General features: G+C 27.7%; 1 protein-coding gene across 1 annotated transcript in view; it reads right to left on the bottom strand.

Moving 5' to 3' along the window:
• Positions 1-521: 521 nt before the first annotated feature.
• LOC145187459 (dynein axonemal heavy chain 12-like) overlaps positions 522-20,277 on the bottom strand; it is a 42,497-nt gene continuing 22,741 nt past the window's right edge. The window contains exons 45-87 of the mRNA XM_090079876.1: positions 20,002-20,190; positions 19,584-19,871; positions 19,215-19,279; positions 19,025-19,126; positions 18,730-18,922; positions 18,396-18,458; positions 18,058-18,275; positions 17,674-17,752; positions 17,522-17,578; positions 15,650-15,771; positions 15,179-15,371; positions 14,869-15,030; positions 14,515-14,715; positions 14,214-14,347; positions 13,769-13,868; positions 13,632-13,694; positions 13,412-13,492; positions 12,896-13,072; positions 12,599-12,820; positions 12,357-12,497; positions 11,965-12,135; positions 11,638-11,856; positions 11,332-11,477; positions 11,123-11,195; positions 10,386-10,527; positions 9,966-10,158; positions 9,711-9,870; positions 9,587-9,619; positions 8,884-9,056; positions 8,470-8,769; positions 7,852-8,221; positions 7,343-7,663; positions 6,945-7,082; positions 6,599-6,696; positions 6,387-6,522; positions 4,763-4,846; positions 4,567-4,671; positions 4,312-4,415; positions 3,695-3,806; positions 1,720-1,812; positions 1,400-1,459; positions 1,141-1,310; positions 522-929 (exon numbers count right to left, since the gene is read on the bottom strand). Of these exons, the coding sequence (XP_089936002.1) occupies positions 671-929; positions 1,141-1,310; positions 1,400-1,459; positions 1,720-1,812; positions 3,695-3,806; positions 4,312-4,415; positions 4,567-4,671; positions 4,763-4,846; positions 6,387-6,522; positions 6,599-6,696; positions 6,945-7,082; positions 7,343-7,663; positions 7,852-8,221; positions 8,470-8,769; positions 8,884-9,056; positions 9,587-9,619; positions 9,711-9,870; positions 9,966-10,158; positions 10,386-10,527; positions 11,123-11,195; positions 11,332-11,477; positions 11,638-11,856; positions 11,965-12,135; positions 12,357-12,497; positions 12,599-12,820; positions 12,896-13,072; positions 13,412-13,492; positions 13,632-13,694; positions 13,769-13,868; positions 14,214-14,347; positions 14,515-14,715; positions 14,869-15,030; positions 15,179-15,371; positions 15,650-15,771; positions 17,522-17,578; positions 17,674-17,752; positions 18,058-18,275; positions 18,396-18,458; positions 18,730-18,922; positions 19,025-19,126; positions 19,215-19,279; positions 19,584-19,871; positions 20,002-20,190 (6,510 nt within the window). The 3' untranslated portion in view covers positions 522-670. The remainder of the gene's footprint in view (positions 930-1,140; positions 1,311-1,399; positions 1,460-1,719; positions 1,813-3,694; positions 3,807-4,311; positions 4,416-4,566; positions 4,672-4,762; positions 4,847-6,386; positions 6,523-6,598; positions 6,697-6,944; positions 7,083-7,342; positions 7,664-7,851; positions 8,222-8,469; positions 8,770-8,883; positions 9,057-9,586; positions 9,620-9,710; positions 9,871-9,965; positions 10,159-10,385; positions 10,528-11,122; positions 11,196-11,331; positions 11,478-11,637; positions 11,857-11,964; positions 12,136-12,356; positions 12,498-12,598; positions 12,821-12,895; positions 13,073-13,411; positions 13,493-13,631; positions 13,695-13,768; positions 13,869-14,213; positions 14,348-14,514; positions 14,716-14,868; positions 15,031-15,178; positions 15,372-15,649; positions 15,772-17,521; positions 17,579-17,673; positions 17,753-18,057; positions 18,276-18,395; positions 18,459-18,729; positions 18,923-19,024; positions 19,127-19,214; positions 19,280-19,583; positions 19,872-20,001; positions 20,191-20,277) is intronic.

Here is a 20,277-nt window from a genome sequence, read left to right on the forward strand (position 1 = left end):
TTGGAAGAACAGGTATTAGGTCTAATACCTGTTCTTCCAAAAAATACTAACCACTTTGAGATCAATTTTGACTGTGTAGTAAGATGTTTTAAATATAAAGACTAGTTCTAATATATAGAAACAAAAAAAAAAAAAATTTAATGAAGTAGAAAAAGTAGAAAAGTTTCTTAAACATTCCAACAAAGTTGCTATGTTTATAAGCTGATTTGTTTCGAGAAAAACACTTGTAAAAAAAACATTTTGATGCTCATTTTTGTTGTTATTTAGATATAGAAAACGTTTTTGACGGCGCGCAACAGTCAAACCTTTTGTTGGCCATTAAGAATAAACAAACCACTATTATATGACCATCTCACTATAAAAGTGTATCTTTAGATTTTCATTTTCGATAAGCTGTCTTAAAGAATTTCAAACGGGGCAGCTTTTTTTTCATGAGCCTTACCAAAAAAATAATAACTACAAGATTAAATTACTAAAATAATTTCTATCATTTTCCTTTCCATTGTGTAATTACAGGAAAATTAAAGATAAAAAAAAAAACGAATAAATGTTGAAATCGCATATTTAAAAAACTGCCATTAAAAATATATTTTAAAACTGTAATAGTATAATTTATATAAAGATATATTTTAAAACTATAATGATATAAATAAATTAAATAATTAACTGTTTAGTCATCGAGACAACAAAGGAGAGCTACACCCCTCTTAACCCAATGGCGTGGATCGACGTTTGTATCCAAAAAAACAGGTAAAACATAATTGGTAGAGTGGCCCGTTGTTGAAAGCGTTCCTTTTCGGTCGCTTGTTTTGTACAAAGGACACGAATAGACTTTTCTTTCTCTTATCTCTGCAGATTTCCAAGGCTTTATCCATATAACAGGCATTGGATCATGCAAAACTTTAGGAAATGCTTCCGCTAAAACACCGCTAAAGAAAACATTAAAACAATGAACGACTATAACTATTGTGAAATATGACAATCATAAATAAATTAAAATACTATTACATTAAAAAGCCAAACTTTAAAGTATGTCAACAACTAATTAATTAATCAATCAATAACTAATTAATAATTAATTAATCAAAAGCTTTCATTTAATAATCAGAAGAAATAAAATCAAAAGCAAAAAAAACTCGCCTGTCTCGATTCCATCTTGCGCCTTCTAAAAATAAACCATTTACATAAACACCATCAACTGGTTCAGCATCCATGTTATCTCTCGGAAAAATTTTAAAATCAAACCCAAGTAAATCGATTGGAATAGAATATTTGCGAGCATAATTTTGCTTGGTGCCGGTTAAGAACGCCTAAAACGAACGTTAAATTTCAAAAAGAGAAAGAACAAGAAAAGTAAACAAAAGAGTTTCACACAGCATAAAAATAGTTATGACTTTACCTGAGTAAAATAAAAACCAGACAGCCAAAAAACTTTTGGTTTGCCATTAGTGTACCAGTCCTGATAAAATATATAAACAGAACAAATATATAGAAAGAAACAAAAAAAGATTAAAAATGTTGAAGGGTTTTAACACACAATGAAAACAGATTTTCTTAATAAAGTAAAATTAAATATGCAGAGTAAAAAATCCGTTCAGAATTCTACAGAACATAAATAATAAAAACTCAACAAAACGTTTTTTTTTTTTTTTTACATAAACAAAAATAAAAACAAAAACCAGGAACAACCCAAAATCAAAACCATAAAAGAAAAGAAACCTGTAAAAAATTTATTCTGGAGACGAAATCTAAAATATAACTTCCTAGAGGTTTTAAACTCGGATAAGAACTTTTTGCCCACAGCTCCGGCACCTAAAACAGGAATAAAGCTTGAAATTTTTTCACTCATGGCGTAAAATAGAGGTTTGAGAATTACAGCGATTACAAAAATTAAAAGTAAAAATTTTCAGAAATCCAAAATGAAATACTTTGTTAAAACAGATAAAATACTTTTTAAGCACGTTAAAAAAATACAGAAGGACTTGAAAAAGAAATTTTAATGAAAATTTTTAGCGGTTTAAAAACAAAAAATAAAAAAATTATTATTTTTCAAACTAAAGCGATTAATTTCAGTATTTCCTAGGGTAATTAGTCCCTTGCTGGCCACTTCTTATATTTTGTATTCAAAACCATTTTTCAATAACCTTCAAAATTACTTATTTAAATAATTGTTTCTGTCATTACTTATTTTGCTAATTTTACTCATTAATTATTTTCTAAATGTTTCTAACTGGAAGTTGCTGCACATATGTTGAGACATTTTTTTGATAATACAAAGTTTTTACCAGTAAACGAAATTGGAGGAAGCTTCACATTTGAATGTTTTCCATCGTTTATCAAAACCATAATTTATTGTTGAACTTTTTATATTTGGATTTTTTATTAGTGAGACAAAACAAAAACCTAGAGATTTTGGGAAAAAATATGTCAAATTCTGTGCATAAATGCTTAGCTGTTAGATTCATATAAAACAGCATACAGTGAAGTAATTGAAGAACATCTAATGAATGGTTTTGTAGAAGGGTTTGAAGGACTCTTCTAAAATGGAATTTATCTGATTGGAAGTCTACTACATCCACTACACTAAAAACTAAAAGACTAACAAATTCACACAGCAGAAAACTGCTAAGGTTGTTGCATGATTCTGAAAAATTCAAAATACAAAGAAGTTTTGGTGGAATGTATGATTTACCATGCCTCAAATGCTGCAAGAAAAGGAGCTTTTAATGACATTGACATTGACTTAATATACACTGGTTGTTTTTATTGAAAATAAAATGTTATACATGCTTTACAAACAATTCATTAACTGTTGAAACTGTATTTATTTATTTATTTTTTCTTTCTGCAAGTATTAAGATAATAGATCAAGTATTAAAATTACATGACAGGTTCTATTAGTTTCTGTCTCATGATTTTTTAAATATTGCTTTTCATTTGTTAACATATATAGTACTGCTTTTATAAATATAGATTCATCTTATAAAATAAATTGTGCAAAACTACAGTATTAAGCCATTTCTTCAATATTTTTGGTTTTTCAAAATTTTATGTCTCATTTAACAAGTAAATTTAGATAAATAGCTAGTAAAAAAATTTAAAAGATAAAATTTTATCTTTTAAATTTTTTTATTAGCTATTTTTTTATAGTTGCACCATCAAATTGGTGCTGTAGAAGATCTATTAATAAAAAAATTATGAAAATAACAAATACTGCTTTAGCTTGTTAAAATTATATCTATTATTTTCAAATTATCTTAAAATAATTATACTAGTAGCTAACATATTATATATCAGCTGATTTTATAGTTAAACTTTACACTATTTTACCTGTGTTTACAGCATATTAGAATTGCTGCAAGTGTTATTATATCATGTTATGTTAATGGCTCATAAATGATACAAGGACTATGCTATTTAGTGGCTAATAGTCAATAAATGGTCTGCTAAAACAGTAAATTGTATAAAGTTAATTTTAGAAGCTTTGCAAAACTGACAGCATTATTCAACTGTCTTATAAAATTTGAAATTAGAGATTGGTGCAGATTTTTATTGATACAAATTGATAAAAGCCTTGATAATTGGATAGTTTCAGTTTTTTAAATTTTATGACTGGTAATTTTACCTATAAATTCAAATTACCTTACAAATTAAAAAGTTAGGCCAGCTTTATTTTATAACTTAAACTACTTACCTTCCCTACTGTGAGGTTTAGAGACATTTGCTCCAAACCAGGTGACATAACTACCAAACCCTTAACAGCTTTTTGTAAGTTTGTTAAACTAGAACGTATGACATTAAGCAATCTAAAGGGAAATGAAATTCAGAAAATAAAAATGCATCAGAATACATGGTATTTCTAATACAAAAAAACATGATTTCTAACATGAAAAATTTTTAGTATTAATCGTTTTGGGAATACTTTCTGAAAAATCTAAAAAGTGTGATAGCTGGATAGAATAAATTAATGTACCTACTAAATTACTAACTAAACCTATTAACGCACTTATTTAGTCTATGAACACACTTATTTAATCTATGAACACACCTATTTAGTCTATGAACACACCAATTGATTTATTAACACACTTATTAAATCTGTTAATACACCTGTTAAATCTGTTAATACACTTACTAAACCTATTAACACACCTAATAAATCAATTAACATACCTGTTAACTTTACTAACACACCAGTTAAATCTATTAACACACTTATTAAATCAATAAACAAACCTGTTAAAACACTTATCAAATCAATTAACATACTTATCAAATTTATTAACAATGCTGTTAAATCTTTTAACACACCTGTTAAATCTCTCCATTTCTTGGACTAAGACAGTATTCATGCTCTCCTCATAAAGCACAGGAAACTTTATTTGTGCCTCTTCCATGTCAAAATTACTTGGAAGCTAAAAACAGTAATCTTGAAATTTAAATAAAGCTTACAACTTTACAAAATTTTACCAACAAGAAGAATCAAATATTTTTCTTTGTTTCTCTTGTTTAATTTTTCTAAAATAACTTTTCAAATAATTCAAAGTTTCTCAAACTAAAGTTTACCTTTGATAAAATATCGGTTGAAATTTCAATGACCAAGTCATCTGTCTTCCCAGTGCCACCAGCGCTTGACTTTTGTGAGGAAATCATAAGAACTGAGTCAAGCAACTAAGAATACATAAACAGTTGTTAGAATAAGCACATACAAAAAAAAAATTAACCTTTTTTATGTAAAAAATTTTTTTATGTATTAACTAACAAGTTTTGTTTCTTGCAAATCTTTAGTGATGTCAACATTATCATGCATACCAAAAACTTCTGGTTTTTGCATTGCAGGTAAAAGCTAACAAAAAAAACAAACAAATAAAAAGCATTTACAAAATCAAAGATAATGGAAGTCCATACAAAACATGGATTAATTGGTGCATTGGAGCAATGATTATCAAAACATTAACTAGAAATTAGTACCTAGTGTAAATTTTACTAATCAATTATAAATTGAAATATGGCTAGGAAAATTGTTTATTAACAATAAGATGTAATGGGTGACAACTAAAAAACGAGACTAGATTTAAAGACACATATCTCTTTAAAGAAGTAGGATAAAACAAAAAGGAAAAATGTTCTAGAAAGTATTTTTATTCTAGTTTTTATATATATAATCAGTTGTTCTCAATTAAACCATTTCTTCTGACTTTATCAACTAGGCCTGGTATAGACTGAGCTAGGCTCCGTATGAGCTCAATATCAATTTTATTAAGGCAATAATTGATTCTAGAACGTAATTTTTTAAGATTTTCTGCATGCCAATTATTCTTGTAGACAAGGCCTTTCAAAATACTCCAAAAATTTTCGATAGGACGACATTCTGGCAAGTTTGCAGGGTTATCCGCTTTCTCAACATAATGCACGTTTTCCTTGTTTAGGTACATGATTACTGTTTTTGCATAGTGAGATGATGATAAATCTGGCCAGAATACATATGCACCATCTGAATGATACTTATTGATGAATGGAATAAGTCTCTTCTTAATACATTTGTTTAAATAGAATTTTTGATTTACAGCCAGTCCACTTGGTACAAAATAAGGCCAAGAAATTCCATTTTCAGAAAAAGCAATCCATAGAAGTAATTTCTTTTGAAACTTTTGTTTTGTTTGGTATTTAACTGTAGATGGAGTAGATTTTACATCACTAGTATAAAATATATAATTTCCATTGATACTGGAGTGATTTAACGTGAAATAAGACTCATCGTCAATGATTGGTTTACGATTTTTGAATTTCTGACATAATCGACTGCACTTAGTTCTAGCTGCTGCTTTTTGCTGGTCAGAGCGTTTTGGAATCGTCATTTTTTTTCTTGACTTAATATTTGTTCTTTATTTTAATGTTTTACTAATGTGTTGCTGAGTACAGTTGAACTTTTTAGCTGCCTGTCGTTGAGAAACTCCATCTTTATGGTCAAACATGAGTTTGAGCCTTTCAATGTTTGTCCTGGTCATTTTTTTAGCTTTTACTCCACTTTCTTGAACTCTTTGGTACCCAGATTCACTTTCAGCACGTTTAATTATCTTGTAGATAGTACTTTTAGGTATATTCTCAACTTTAAAGTGGTCATAAGTGAACTTTTTACCAGCATTTTTGTAATTTGAATAAAATTCATACACACGTTTTCTAATCTCTTCTTGTTTTGAATTTATTTTTTTATTCATTTTTCTATAAAAACTAAAAATACATAAAATATTTAAAAACTAGAATAAAAATACCTTCTAAAACAGTTTTCCTATTTTTAAAATCTTATTCCTTTGAGAAGATATGTGTCTTTAAATCCAGTCTCGTTTTTTAGTTGTCACCCGTTAAATAACAATTTAGAAAATAACCTTAATAAACTCAATGTAATCTTCATAGCTACTCTTTGGTGGGACATAATATAGACCACTTGGAGATAATTTGTATTTTAGATTATGGATAATTTCTGGAGTGTAGAAATCTTTCAAAATACTCATTAAACATCGCCTGTGTTAAAAAAGAAAATGCTAAATAATGAGTAAAGCAACCATCAGTTGAAGTACTAAAACAAATAAGATGTTACCTATCATTGTCATCAGTTACTCTACCTCCATAATTACACTCTCCAGTCATATAAGAAATAGCATCAAATGGTACTTCATTATACTCATTAATAAACATCTAAAATTAAAATTTTTATGCAAAAAAAAAAAAAAAAATTTCATAAATAGGTATGGAGCTAAAAAAAACAATAGTGATTTTAGGTTTTTTTTTTTTTTTCATGTTCTTTTCACAAAACAAAAAACTTTTCTGTGTTTTAATTTTAAAAGTTTTTTTTACCAACAAAGTACTTTTGATCAAATTGAGTGAAAAAAAAAGGAATTGGTTTATAGAGTTATTCAATCAGAAAAATTTCATTTAACTTGTACCTGCAGTTGTCTTATACTAATACGCAGATCAGACTCATTAAATCCGTAAGGAATATTCCAACCAATTGGACCAAACTTCTTTCTCTCTTGAATAACAGCATGAAAAAAACACAAACTAAACAACAGTTTCTCCCAATTCTAAAAAAAATAGAACAAAGAAAAAGTAACAATATTTATGAGTATTTCAATAAAAAAATTGATTTGAAAGGCAGGTTAACATTTAGTATGCATTTGCATATGCAGAAACATTTTGTTTTATCTGATACAGTATATGTGACATGTAACAAGGTATATATGTCTTTTATTGGCATATATGAGGTTTATAACACATGTTTTATCCTCATGGGTTAGATGTAGAGAGGATCAAATCAATTAAAAAAAAAAAAGTAAAAATATACTGATTCCTTTCCAGGGCAAGAAGAAAAGAATTCTTTATCTGATATAGGGTCACTTAAATATGACTGCAGCAAATTTTGACGCAAACCAGTAGGAGGTTCATTTGTCATTTTAACACTGTTTTGCAAAACTGCAACAGGAAATTTTGGTGATGGGTAACTAGTTAACCACAGTCTAAATTTCTTATGAACGTTATTTGGAGACATTTCTTCACATATTTTTTCCAGTGCTGGCATCCAAGACACAGCAAGATGGCAATTCTGTAGTACAACCCAATTTCCATTTTCACAAGCATTTTTTATTATTTTGGCTGCTATTGGTCCCTAAAAAATTTTTACTTAAGATTTGAATTTCTACTAAAGCTTAATTTTCTTTTAAAATTTCATTCATAACCAATCTGAAAAGCTATATTAGGATTCAAAAAAATAATAATTACATTACGTATGGCACCTGTAATATAAACTTTAATCAAAAGTTACTTTCACCAATAGCTAAAAATCAATATTAGTACCTGTCCTTGACCAAGAGAAACAGCAGTAAAGTTTTCACTGGTGAAACCTTTGTCTGCTGCAAACCTCATCAATGCAGCCATAGGATCAGCACCAGAAGACAAAATAAATATCAATGGTGAGCATTGATTTGAATCATTGTAACTTTTTGCTAGATCAAATGGAGGAGGTTCAATAAATCTTCTGCCAAGCTTCTCTTCGATAAAATTTTTTACTAATGGAATAACTTTGTCTTGTCGTAAACATCGAATAACTATTATTTTTTGAAAATCAGATAACTTTTCACTCCAAGGAAGGGGCAAAACACTTTTCTCTGGGTCTTTACTTTCAAATATATTCTTCCATACAACTATATTCTTTACAAAATGATCTCTTAAATAAATAATTTATGTAGTTTTTTAATATATTTACTTAACTCCAACATGCAATTTTGAAAAGCAATAGAAAACTTTAACATTTACAAACTTTAAATTTAGTATCAAGGTCAAAGAATTAAAACAAGTTTACCATTAAGAAAGTAATAACTAAAAAAATGTTTTTAAGTCATTAAAATAAGGACATAAAAGCATTGTATTATGTTATTATAGTAATAAGTACATAGTATTACAGTAATAAGCTACCTAAAACCTCTAAAAGCTGCATATTCTGACAATCTGCATATTTCATCCCATGATTTATCAGCTAACCATGCTGGATCAGGGTTTGGTATTTTATTTTCTAAGCCTACACCTCCCGTTAAAAAAAACATAAACTCACTCTGAATGATTTCTTTTTTTGCAATAAGCACATTAACAGCCAAAATAAAAGAAAAGAGAAGTTTATCTTTTTCAAAAAGTGAGCGACAAATATTGCAGTATAAACTATATGTGAAATAGTCTATCAAATAACGAAGTCTTTTCTCTAAAATTTTCGATTTATTGCTAAAAAGAAAACAAAGTAAAACAAATTTTTCCAAAAATCAAGCTTATTCAAGCTTAACTTTAAAAAAAAAAATTTAAGGAAAACATTATATAGTTATTTTTTTGTATATTTACCTGTCTTGAATGGCAGCAATATACAAGTTAACAAACCATGTTAAGGAATATTGATACATTGGATCAATATTTGGTAAGTCCGTAATTGAAAAGAATAAGATTGAGGAGTGCATTGCAATTGAATGGTAACCTTGTCTAGACTGATTGATCTTTTTCTCAGTTTCATCTGCTATCTATACAAAAGTATGCTTTTACAAGTTAGTAGAGACTTTAACTTTTAACTGTTAAGCTTGCTTATTATGAATACTTACTTGTCACTATTAAGCTTTGAAGCTTTTTTTCTTTTTAAACTTCGAAGCTTAGTATTGACATTTATCTATTATCATTAAGGATTTGATAATATTAACATAATAATATCAATATATTGATAATATTAATATATATTTATAACGACTAGTGATTTTGTAAATGGCTTTATTTCTTTGTTTTACTTATTACACCTACCACTTATTTAAGTTGTCCTTTTTTTAATTTGGAAACTCTTTGAAAAATATTCTTATTTGCTTTTTATTTTTGTGTCATTTTTTATCAACTTTAATTATCATCTGGAACTTTATTAACAACATATCTATATAAATTTACAAATAAAAAAAAGTTTTAATAATCATTTTGTAATATGAATATTATAGCTTTTTTAATATGTTAATATTGGTTAGCAATTCAATCACTACTTTCAATGCTTGTCCATTTTAATTGAATGTACCTTCTGCTTCCTGCTAATTTCATCTGATAAGATCTATAGAAAAATTAAATAAAAAAAAATAGGTTTGCTACAATATGTTAAAACTAAAAAGAAATTGGAAACTTAAATACTTTTAAAAAACCACCTTTGAAGAGTTGAGTATGTTAATCGCTGTTTCATCTTCTAAAATATTTCCCTCTGATGAGGAAAGAGTTTCTAGAATTTTATTTTCTATCTCTTGTAACTGCTTTTTGTTGGCAGCACTTTGAAGAATTAATGCTTGTCGCTCATCTTCTAGTTCTGGTCTGAAAGTCAAATGTAAGATAGAATTAAAACTTAAAGAAAAAAAAACAGCTAATTATTTTCATTTTATCTTTAATTATAAATAGGAAATTTTTACCTTTCTTTTGCAACTACAATACCAAGCAATTGATCCTCTAGACCTTCAGGAGTAATCATGAAATTGACAATGGTTACTTTTGTTGCAACCTCTGGTAGATAATGTGGATTACGAAGCTTTGTTGTAATGTAAAGTTTAAAATCACCAGAATATTCAATGACTTTTTCACCCATACGAATGTACATAACACCGCCTTCACATAATTTTTTGTAAAAAAAAAAGTTAATGCTTGTTATTTAATTTTTTCGTGACAATATAAAATGAACAATGTAATATTATATTTATAACCAGTTCACATTATGACAATAGTTTGTAAATAAAAGCTTTGACTAAAATTGTTAAAAAAAAAAAAAGAATGATAAAATGAATTTGTAAGTTAAAAGTTAAATTTAACAATAAAAAAAAAAAAAAATCAAGAACCTTGTTTAAACGTCTGCTTCAAAAGCAATGGCTCAAGAGAGGGATCAAGCTCTTCTCCAACATTCTCAATCAACACAGGAGTACCAAACTGAATGCTGTTCTCAAGAGTTCGAAGATAATCAGTGTCAGATAACTTCACTACCTTAAAGTACAAAAAGAGATTTTCAAATTCTATATCAACATTAAAAAAAAAATTTGATTCGTATTTTTTTTTTTTTAATGTTTAAAAAAAACTCGCAGTTGTGTAGAAGCAATTTTAGACAATATTAGCTTTTTCTGGTTTGCAGAAAAATACTATTTGTTTCTGGTGTTTAAAAACTGTTATTCTGTGTAAATGCTGATTATATGCTAGCTAAAGATAAAATAGAAGCTTTTTCTTTAATCTCTGCCTTTAACTTTCTTTAGATACAAAAATAAATATTTTAAGCCAATTGAAATAGTACGTTGTGGACATTAAGTTTGTTTTTTTTTCAAGTAAACCAACATTACTTTTGAAGTTGACGATCAAATGAAGTCATTATACTCCAAGAATTGTAATACTGCAGTTTATTTTCCAGATGAAAAATTTATGATGAAAAAAATAGAAAACTGAATCAAAGGATGTTAAAGAAATAAAAATAAATTAAAAAATTGACAGAAATCAAAATAGTGGTCTGATCTAAAAATCAGCAATACAAATAAAAAAGTATTTACTCAAAGGAAATAGACTTATATTAACAAATAAAAAAGGAAATTACAGAGAGCTTTTTGTCTTTTTCAGAATTTTTAATCCATTTATTAGCTTGTCCTTCAGGATCAATCATCAAAGCCCTAAAAAATGTGCATAGAAATCAAATAGTATTTATTATTACTTAAAATTATTTAAAGTTTTTATTTAGCAAAAAAAAGCTCAAAATAACAACTTGTTAAACAAATTTTTTATGAGATTTGAACTGAAAAGCTATACCATCTTTGTGAATTGTCTACAATGACACCATTATCAATTGAGAAATTATCAGTGGGAAGTCCAGAAATATTCCATGCCCTAATTTTTACAGGTTCTCCAAGAATCCTCATTAAAGAAAAGTCTTTTGAGCATTTTACTCCAAGATTCTAAACATTCAAAAACCATTTTCAATGATTTTTTTATAGTAAACTGTTACATTTTTTTAAGATTGATTCTTTTATTATCATTTATTATTATTTATTTATTTTTACTAATTTTTTTATTTACATTCACAAAACAAAAATCAAATAATTAAAAATGTGTTACTGAGCATAAATTTGTCCATTCTTCACAGCATTCTTTTCGAAAAGCAGATGTAAATCCACCAAGGTAAGCAATTAAACCAGAGGATATTAAAACATCACCAGTTAAATTTTCAAACATGCTTTGAAGGTTAATAGCCGCAATTGCCCACCTAGACCTTTCACCACCTAAACCACCTATTAACTTTTCAGCACGTTCTAACTTTTTCCCACATAAATCAACCTACCATTGTAATAATTGAGTAAATAAACAACACAGCTGAAAGATAAAAATTTAAAACTTTTTTTAAAAAAAAGATCTAAAAACATTAATAATTATGAAAAGACTAACCTGAAATTCAAGTTGAGTTTTTTTCTTGTTCATCTCAACTAACTGAGATGTTAACATGGCCACCTTTTCTTCAATTTCAGATAATTCAGCTCTCTTTATATTTAATAGTTCCATAGTTGATGCTAATGTTTCTTCTGCTTCGGCTAGTTTTATCTTCTTTGGACCAACCACCTAAAACAGAACATGCTTAGACATTACGGAAATCACTATAAAAACTTTACCATAAAAAGACTTGGTGTGAAGTAGTATTTAAAAAATAAAATGTACTTTCTGGTTGTAATAGCCTACAATATTTTTAAATTTTAATTAGTAAACTTAACTTTCACTTAAAAACTTTTAAATTGGATACTTTATGCTAAAAATGTCCACTAAATATTTAAATGAAAAACTACCTTTGCAACTCTGTCATAAATTTCAATGGACTTCACCCATTTACATAAACCTTCAGCAGCTGATGAAGCTGAGCGGACCTTTACAGGATCAAAATCTGGATTTGAAATATATTCAGCACGAATTTTTTTCATTATATGTGCCTGAAAAATAAAATTTTAACTTTTACAACGTTATGCAAAAACAAAATTTTATAAAATTAAAAATGAACACAAGTAAAGAAAAAATGGTCAAAAATATATACCGGAATATTATCCTTCTCAAATTCCTTCAAGGAGTGTAAAAAGTTCATGTCACCTAGAAGTTTCTGTGATGGCCCCCAAAAATCCAATACTTTTCTGCCAGAGCCTGATTGATCATTAACTTTATCAGGAGGAATATCTTTCATGATGCAAATAGCAGACATTACTAACTTTACGCCTGGTGGAGGGTTTTTCATTGACTTGACAATGGTAATATCAGTGGGCTAAAATAAAAATAAAATCTAATAACAAAATAAACAAAGTTTAGTTTTAGTTATTAACTAAAACTAAAAAATAACCTTCAAAGTATCTAATGCTGCCAATGCAGCTTCAAGTGCTGGGATTGCTTCAGCCAGATCTGCTTCACATTCATTTTTCAATGCTTGTGATTCAGCAGTTTGCTCATTAGCCACAGCTTCATCACCTCTGATAATTTCTTGTTGTGCAGAAGCAATTTTAGACTCTTTTTCAATAATCTGAAATATTATTAACAACAGTAGCTACTTTTAGTAACATATACTTAGAATCTTAATGATGAGGAAATATTTTTAAAAGAGAGAAAATTGATAAGAAAGATCAAGCTACTTTTAATAATAATTTTAAATGTTTTAGCAAAGTTTGAAATTTTAGAGTAAAACACCAACTTTATTTTCTTTATCTTTTTTTGTTTTGGACACATGGCTTTGACCTATTTTCTAACAATCAGTTAATTCTGCATAATAGTACTTAACTCTAATGTATAATAATATCAGCTTTAAATTAACATATAAATACAACACATAGTGTTGTGATATGATTGTGTATAGAAGGATCACCTCCATCATATTTTCATTTTCTTGCGATGCTACAACAAGTTGTGGTTGAAGCTTTTCCAGCTCAATTTGCATAGTAGCAACCTTTTAGGAGAAAAATCATTTTAAAAAAATAACTGGCTATAAAAAAAAACGATCAATATATATATATCAAATAAATATCAATAGAAGATTTAAAATCTATAAAAAGCAGAGTAATTGTAAATTAGTGCATCATACAAACCTGTGATGATGCAAATTCAAGCTTTTCAAGGCCAGTTTCATACCTTCTTTTATTATGCAGCACCTAGAAATAAAATTGCTTTATGATTTTGTGTAGTAAATTTAAACAAACTAACATATTATAGGATAATAGAAAACCTCATCTTGCTTTTGACTCAGTAATATTTTGAATGAACTAATCAGCTCTAGGTATGATGTGGGAGTTACATAGTTATGACGACCCACGTGCAGTTGAAATCTAAAATCAAAAGCATTAGTAAAACAAAAAAAAAACAAAAATACTTTTTGAAAATAACAAAAAAATTCACACTTTCTTTCTCTTTGAGAATTGTTAATTAACTAAAGATGGACAGCTAGAATTTATACATTTAAAAGATTATCTTTATTAGTTTACTTGCATAGTGACATAAACAAGAAAACATATAAAATATATAAGATCAATTTTAATGACAATTTAATATTATTTTATTTCATGTAAACTATTTTTCAGTGGCAGTAAATAACCTAAATAATCTATCATTTTATATCATGTAAACTATTTTTCAATGGCAGTAAATAAGTCTAAAGAAACATAATTTTATACTTATTTGAATAACTAATGGCTGACTGATGAAAATTTTTACAAATGGAGATAACACTCTTGAGTTGACTATCATCAATTTCAATTTTTTCCAAAAACTTTTTAGCTACCATTTCAAGAGCATCATCTGGCCATGGCTGAAAAAAAATTACTAAAATAAAAGTAACAACATAGTTTTAAAAAATTGAAGTTTAAAAACAACTTTTCAATTATTTGAAAAATTTAAAGAAGAAATAAAATCAAAAACTTAAAATTTAAATTCAGTTTACTTTGAATACAAGAAGAAAAATAAATAAATAAAAACCTGAAACCAATCTATTGTGCAACAATTAATAAGGGAAGGAAATTGCCTAAGCCTCCGCCTAAATGCTTCACCAATAGGACTTATGCACAATAATATGTGAAGATTATTTTTACATCGATTCACAAAAAAATTATACAGTGATAATGGCGTAAATTCAATTTTTGCATCACTTGATTCAGATAAAGCAACTGCTCTTACAGCCTATGAAGGAACAATTTGTTAAAAAAACATTTGAAAATATTAGTTTAACTAACATTTTTGAAATTTAATGTTAAAATTTTGATACAAAAGCAGCTAAAATTACATGTCAGCAAAGTGTCACCAAAGTGCCAGCAGTTTATTTAAAATGCTTGCCTCAATTAACTCTGCTTTTTCATCTGCTGCAAAAAGATTTGGAACTTCTCCAGAATTTAACAAACTGTCTATATCCTCCAAAAACAATTCTTCTTTGATTTGCGTGTCAGCTATAATAAACGCTGTAGGCTTGTCTTGTCCCCCAGTTAATTTAAGAAGACTCTAAACATAATGCCCTTAAAGCTTAATCAACCAAATTTTTAGAATTAAATCACAAACATAAAAATATTAACTCTTATACAATTGTATTCTTCTGTTTACCAACAGTTAAATGAGGTTTGCTATATGAGTGTTTGAATAAATGTAAAACCTTTAAATCTTCCCTCCATTCTGCTATTCCATAAGATTTTGTTACTTCTATTTGAAATATGTCAAAGTTTGATAATGCTGCTGCTAACTTGCTCAATGACTGCCTCCCACTTCCACCCATCCCTACCAGCATTGCATTTCCACCAGACTGTTTTAAGATGCGACTGATCCTGCTTAAATGTTCTAGAACATACCTAATACACAGAATCAATTATGCTGCAAAAATACTTTTACCATGCAACGATCATATGCAAATATTATTATGAATATAATGAAAGAAATGTTTGTTTTTTTTAAAAAAATCCATGCTAAAACCTTTACTTTAATGTTTTTAAATGCACATTAATAAAGTTTTTCTTGAGAAAAATTGTTTCAAAGAAATAAAAAACTTAATTAAGCAAAAATTAAAAAAATTAATCATGACTTGAAATATACAATTAAAAGCAAGAAATAAACTTAAAAAATCACTTACCTAAAGATGACTAAATTTATCTGTGTCTTATGTGTTTGATTATAATCATCTAAGTAATCTTGAACAACAGAATAAAAGTGATCAATGGATTTTACTTCTTGGTACAATCGATCACTGCCAAGCTATATGCAAACAAACTTTGCTTTTAATTGAGCTCTAATTGTCTTTCATTTGTTGAATTGAATGATAAAATACAGATATAAAATGCAAACTACTTTCGTTTTTTACATTTAATTTAACTAGTAATATCTTTTCCTATTAAGTGCCTTCATAATAAATAAGTCAAGAAACAAAAAAAAAGTTGCAATTTATGCCAACTTAGTTACATAGTATCTACTAAGTCCTAGAAAGAAAACTGTATAACCAAAGTCAGAGAGCAAATTAACAACCGATCACTGATGAAATACAAACCACTATTAAGATATCCTAATAATAATATTACAATATTAGCATAGTGTTTTATGATATCAACTTATAAGACATTATCTTAAAATGTTATCTTAAAATTGGACAAAATTGCAATAGCAATTTGATATTACTTAGAGTCTGAAAGTTTTAATAATCTGCATAAATCTGCTGTGTATTATAACAAATACCTTATATATTACAGCAGCATATGCATGTCATTATACTCACAGCTGGGTTGAAAACAAGTTAGGTGTTCTGATGAAGTAAAGGATTAGGACCACATTTGCATGAAAAATACATGCCTTGTGATGATAACAAATATAAGTCACAAAAACTGAATTGTTTGTTCTGTACCCTGACAGCAAATTTCAAAATATGCTTTAATTGCTTTTTTTAGGTCTGATAAATGTCAGTTTTGTACTGATTACAAGCATTTAATATACAAAATAAAAAGAACTTCATAGATTTACTAAAAGAGAAAAATTTATTGGTATAAAATAATATGGCTTCAAATGGTATTTTATGCTTAATCTTCAGGAACTTCGGAAGGTCTTACAAGTGGGCAAAAAATGAAAGCACTTAAAAAGTACCAACCTTAGGGTCAGTGTTACATTTCTTAAAAAACCAAGAAGCTATAAATGAATATTATGGAACAATTGATTTCTAAACTCAGATTATAAAATTCAACTTGCATGCATTTTACAAGACAAAAATTAAATCATGGCTTGAATACCTAACTACTTACCATCTCATGGTGAAACAAAACAAAAGTTTTGTGCCATATGTTATGGTAAAGGATCATCATCACACACAAGACTCTGTTTATAAACTAAGTTTTGATCAGCCCAAATTAATCATGAAGATCATGAGAAGTTTGTCTCAGGAAATTATGGTTCATCACTTCCTACTTTTCTGAACATGGTAGGATTTATAACAAACCAGATCCTCCAAATTAAAAACCAGCAGGAGATTTTCAGGAGATGATATGGAAAATATTGCTCAGAGCAGATAGTAATGATGTTAACTGATTTATCAAAGCTCATGTTTATAGCTCTATTCAGTGAGCAAGCTGGAAACATTGTGCAGCAGGTATAATGATTGTAAGAAGTTCAAACTGTCAAGAGATTATTTCCAGAGTGGATGCAAATTTAAAGAGCTCTATTACTATAATAACGATTATTACTGTTATCCACTATTATTTATTTATTGTTACATACTGTATGGAAAGTCAGGCAACAAAATACCTTTTATACTACAGAATCATCAGAACACCAGTGATTTTTAGTAGTTTTAATTCAAAAAATGTTTAAATGTAGCTTTTGAAAAGATTTTTCAGAGAATACTATAAATATTATATATATGAATATTTAGATGTATATAACATTATTTGCAGCATTTGTATTTATGCCATTTTATGATTATACATTTAGGAGAATGGAAATATAAAAAAAAAAGACAAGTTACCGCATTAGGTTTCAGGTAGTCTCCAAACATTAAACTTCTCATCTCATCTTCCTTTAACTTCATACAAAAAAGTTAGGTAGTTTAAAAAAAATGAAATAAAAAATCTAAAATAAATATTAAAGTAAAATTATTATAAAGTACATAACACTAACTTTTTTATCAAATGAAAGATGTCCTAACAACTTATCAAGATCTTCTTTGAAGTATTCTTTTGTAATCACTTGCACCTTACTACAAGACAATACTTCTAGTAAAGTTTACTATAAACAAAACAATCTTGTGAAATAACTATTGAAATACAATTCCAAACTGATATTACGCTATATTATGTTTTAAGTTTATTATCATAAAGATAATATTAATTAAGTCAGAGATACACTTTCCATTTAACCTTTAACTTGTCTCCACAAAGCTCTTTGGGTTGAAAAATTAACAAAAATAACAAAGTTTCTTTAAATAAAACACTATAAAACATGTTTAAAAGTATAATAGATGCAATCACCATGTACTATACTAAAATAATTAAAACTTCTTACTTAAACAACCACACTCTGTCGTTATAGTCAACCAAGCGGTCATAAAAAACACGATATACTTCGTGCACCCATAACCTCAGCAAACATTTCTTATCTGTAATTGACTGAAGTTCAATTAGAAGAACACCATAAATGACTCGAGAAAAATCTCGCAAATTAAATATGTAATGTGACTTTGCAGGAGTTGGTAGAAGATTACTAACTGCTTCTTTATAGATCTAAAATTACATTAACAGATAGCAATTACAAAAATTGTGAAACTGCATCACTTCTCATAGGGTTGTTATGCTATAATATTAATGATAATAACAGCAGAACATTAGGTGGAAATATTTTACTTGGAGTGTTGCAGCAACTATTTGTGAGCCAATCACAAATGCATCAGCAGGGAAGCTATTCACCTGAAAATGAATCAATTACACAAAAAAATTAATTTGCATGAGTTTCTGCTTTTCTAAAAAATTTTTACCATAACTGGAAATACCACTAGAGTTAAAGTTTTATGAAAATCTATTCACTATCTTTTATCTAAATAATTTAAAGTCTAGTTTTTGATCTCCTCCTATCCATATTTAGTTTTCTTCCATAATTAGCTTAATAAAAAATTTGGAAGTTTTCAAAAGTTTTTGATTACACATCATCAAGTCTTACTTTTTATGAAAAAAAAATTACCTTAAAATAGTGATTAACAATGCTACCAAATATTTTTGTCATTGTTTCATCACTGAACTTTGCAATGCTGATTATGTTAAAGTGCCTTAAAAACCGAGATGTAACAGAGTTTTTGCCATCCCCCGGTGGTCCCATTGCTGTGATAATTTGAACATCTGTCAAAGTAATACGTGAAGTGTCTTTTTTATCATACCTTAAAAAAAGTATTACATCATTAAGGCAAATAAAAACTTTTTACAAACTCAAGTGTTGTCTTCTTTCAAAAATACAAAAATAATTAAAAGTATATTCTCACCAAGTACCATGGTCTAAAAGTTGTCTAAGCAATTCAATTGGAGGCTGAGCCCCATATTTCTCTTTTGTCGGCATGTTGACATCATCAACAAATGATATGAGTCTGAAAATATTGATTGAAAGTTTTTAAATTAGTTAAAATCAGTAATAAAAATTAAATGATAAAAGAATAAGAAAGCAATATTACAAACTTTTTGCCTATAGGGGGTCCAAATATGCCTTTCCTTCGTTTATCTAACTTTGACATTATCAAATCCTGAAAAATCACAAATAAGAGAATATGAAATACTATTGGATTTTACTGGTTTTTAACAAAGTTTTTCTATATGCTGAAAAACTATATTCAAAATTATTTATGCTAGGATATTAATACATTCAAAGGTGCAAATGCTTTAACAAAATTACAAATAATTTTAAAATAAAGATTCACTGCATCTGCTGTTTTTAAAAGATGCATTTATTGCTTAAATGTCTTGCAGGCAGAAAAGTTTTAAATTTTTAGGTAAAAAAGTAAACAAAATAATTTTAAAGAAAATTATATGAATGCAAATAAAATGGACCTGAGTTTGATCAGCAGTAGTTTGAGCAGAAAAGTTCAAAAACATTGGTAAATATTCCTCCTGAGGTAACTGATTCATAATCATATTTTTCACATAAATACTTTTTCCTGTCCCAGTGGGACCAACAAACAAAACAGGTTTTTGGTTTTGCAGCAAAAGCTCCATGAGGTAAGAACAACGAGCTGTATCCATTGTAGGAACTATTATATCAGAAATTTTTCTGCCACAGATTAATTCTGCATTTACTATTGTTTTTGTCCATAGTGTCCAATTTCCATGCCCTTTTCTCTAAATGAAAAATGTGCAGGTAAAAACAACTTCAACTTCAAATTTAACAATAAAAACTAAAACAAACAACATGTAAATAGCAAAAACTGATAAAATAGTTATAATGATAATGATGAACAAAATATCTTACTTCAAACATATAGTCATAAACAGAAAACTCAAGTGGAAATGGATTGTCAATGTGCCCAATATCTGATGGTAAAGGATGCTCTTCATTTTTACCATTTATTAAGTCTTTTAAAAAAGCATCAAACTTAATTCTCCCAGAAGTATCACATGTAGCCCCAATTGACCATACAATACCAAATAAAAACGCAGACTTAAAAAGAAGAAATAAGCCATTGAAAAAACCTAGCCTAAAGCAATGTATGGACAACAGAAGGACATTTTTGAAACAAATAAGTTA

Source organism: Hydra viridissima, unplaced genomic scaffold (genome assembly GCF_058129835.1).
Source record: "Hydra viridissima isolate aposymbiotic clone 2 unplaced genomic scaffold, HvirCarnegie_v1 scaffold_2, whole genome shotgun sequence".
Taxonomy (NCBI): Eukaryota; Metazoa; Cnidaria; class Hydrozoa; order Anthoathecata; family Hydridae; genus Hydra; species Hydra viridissima.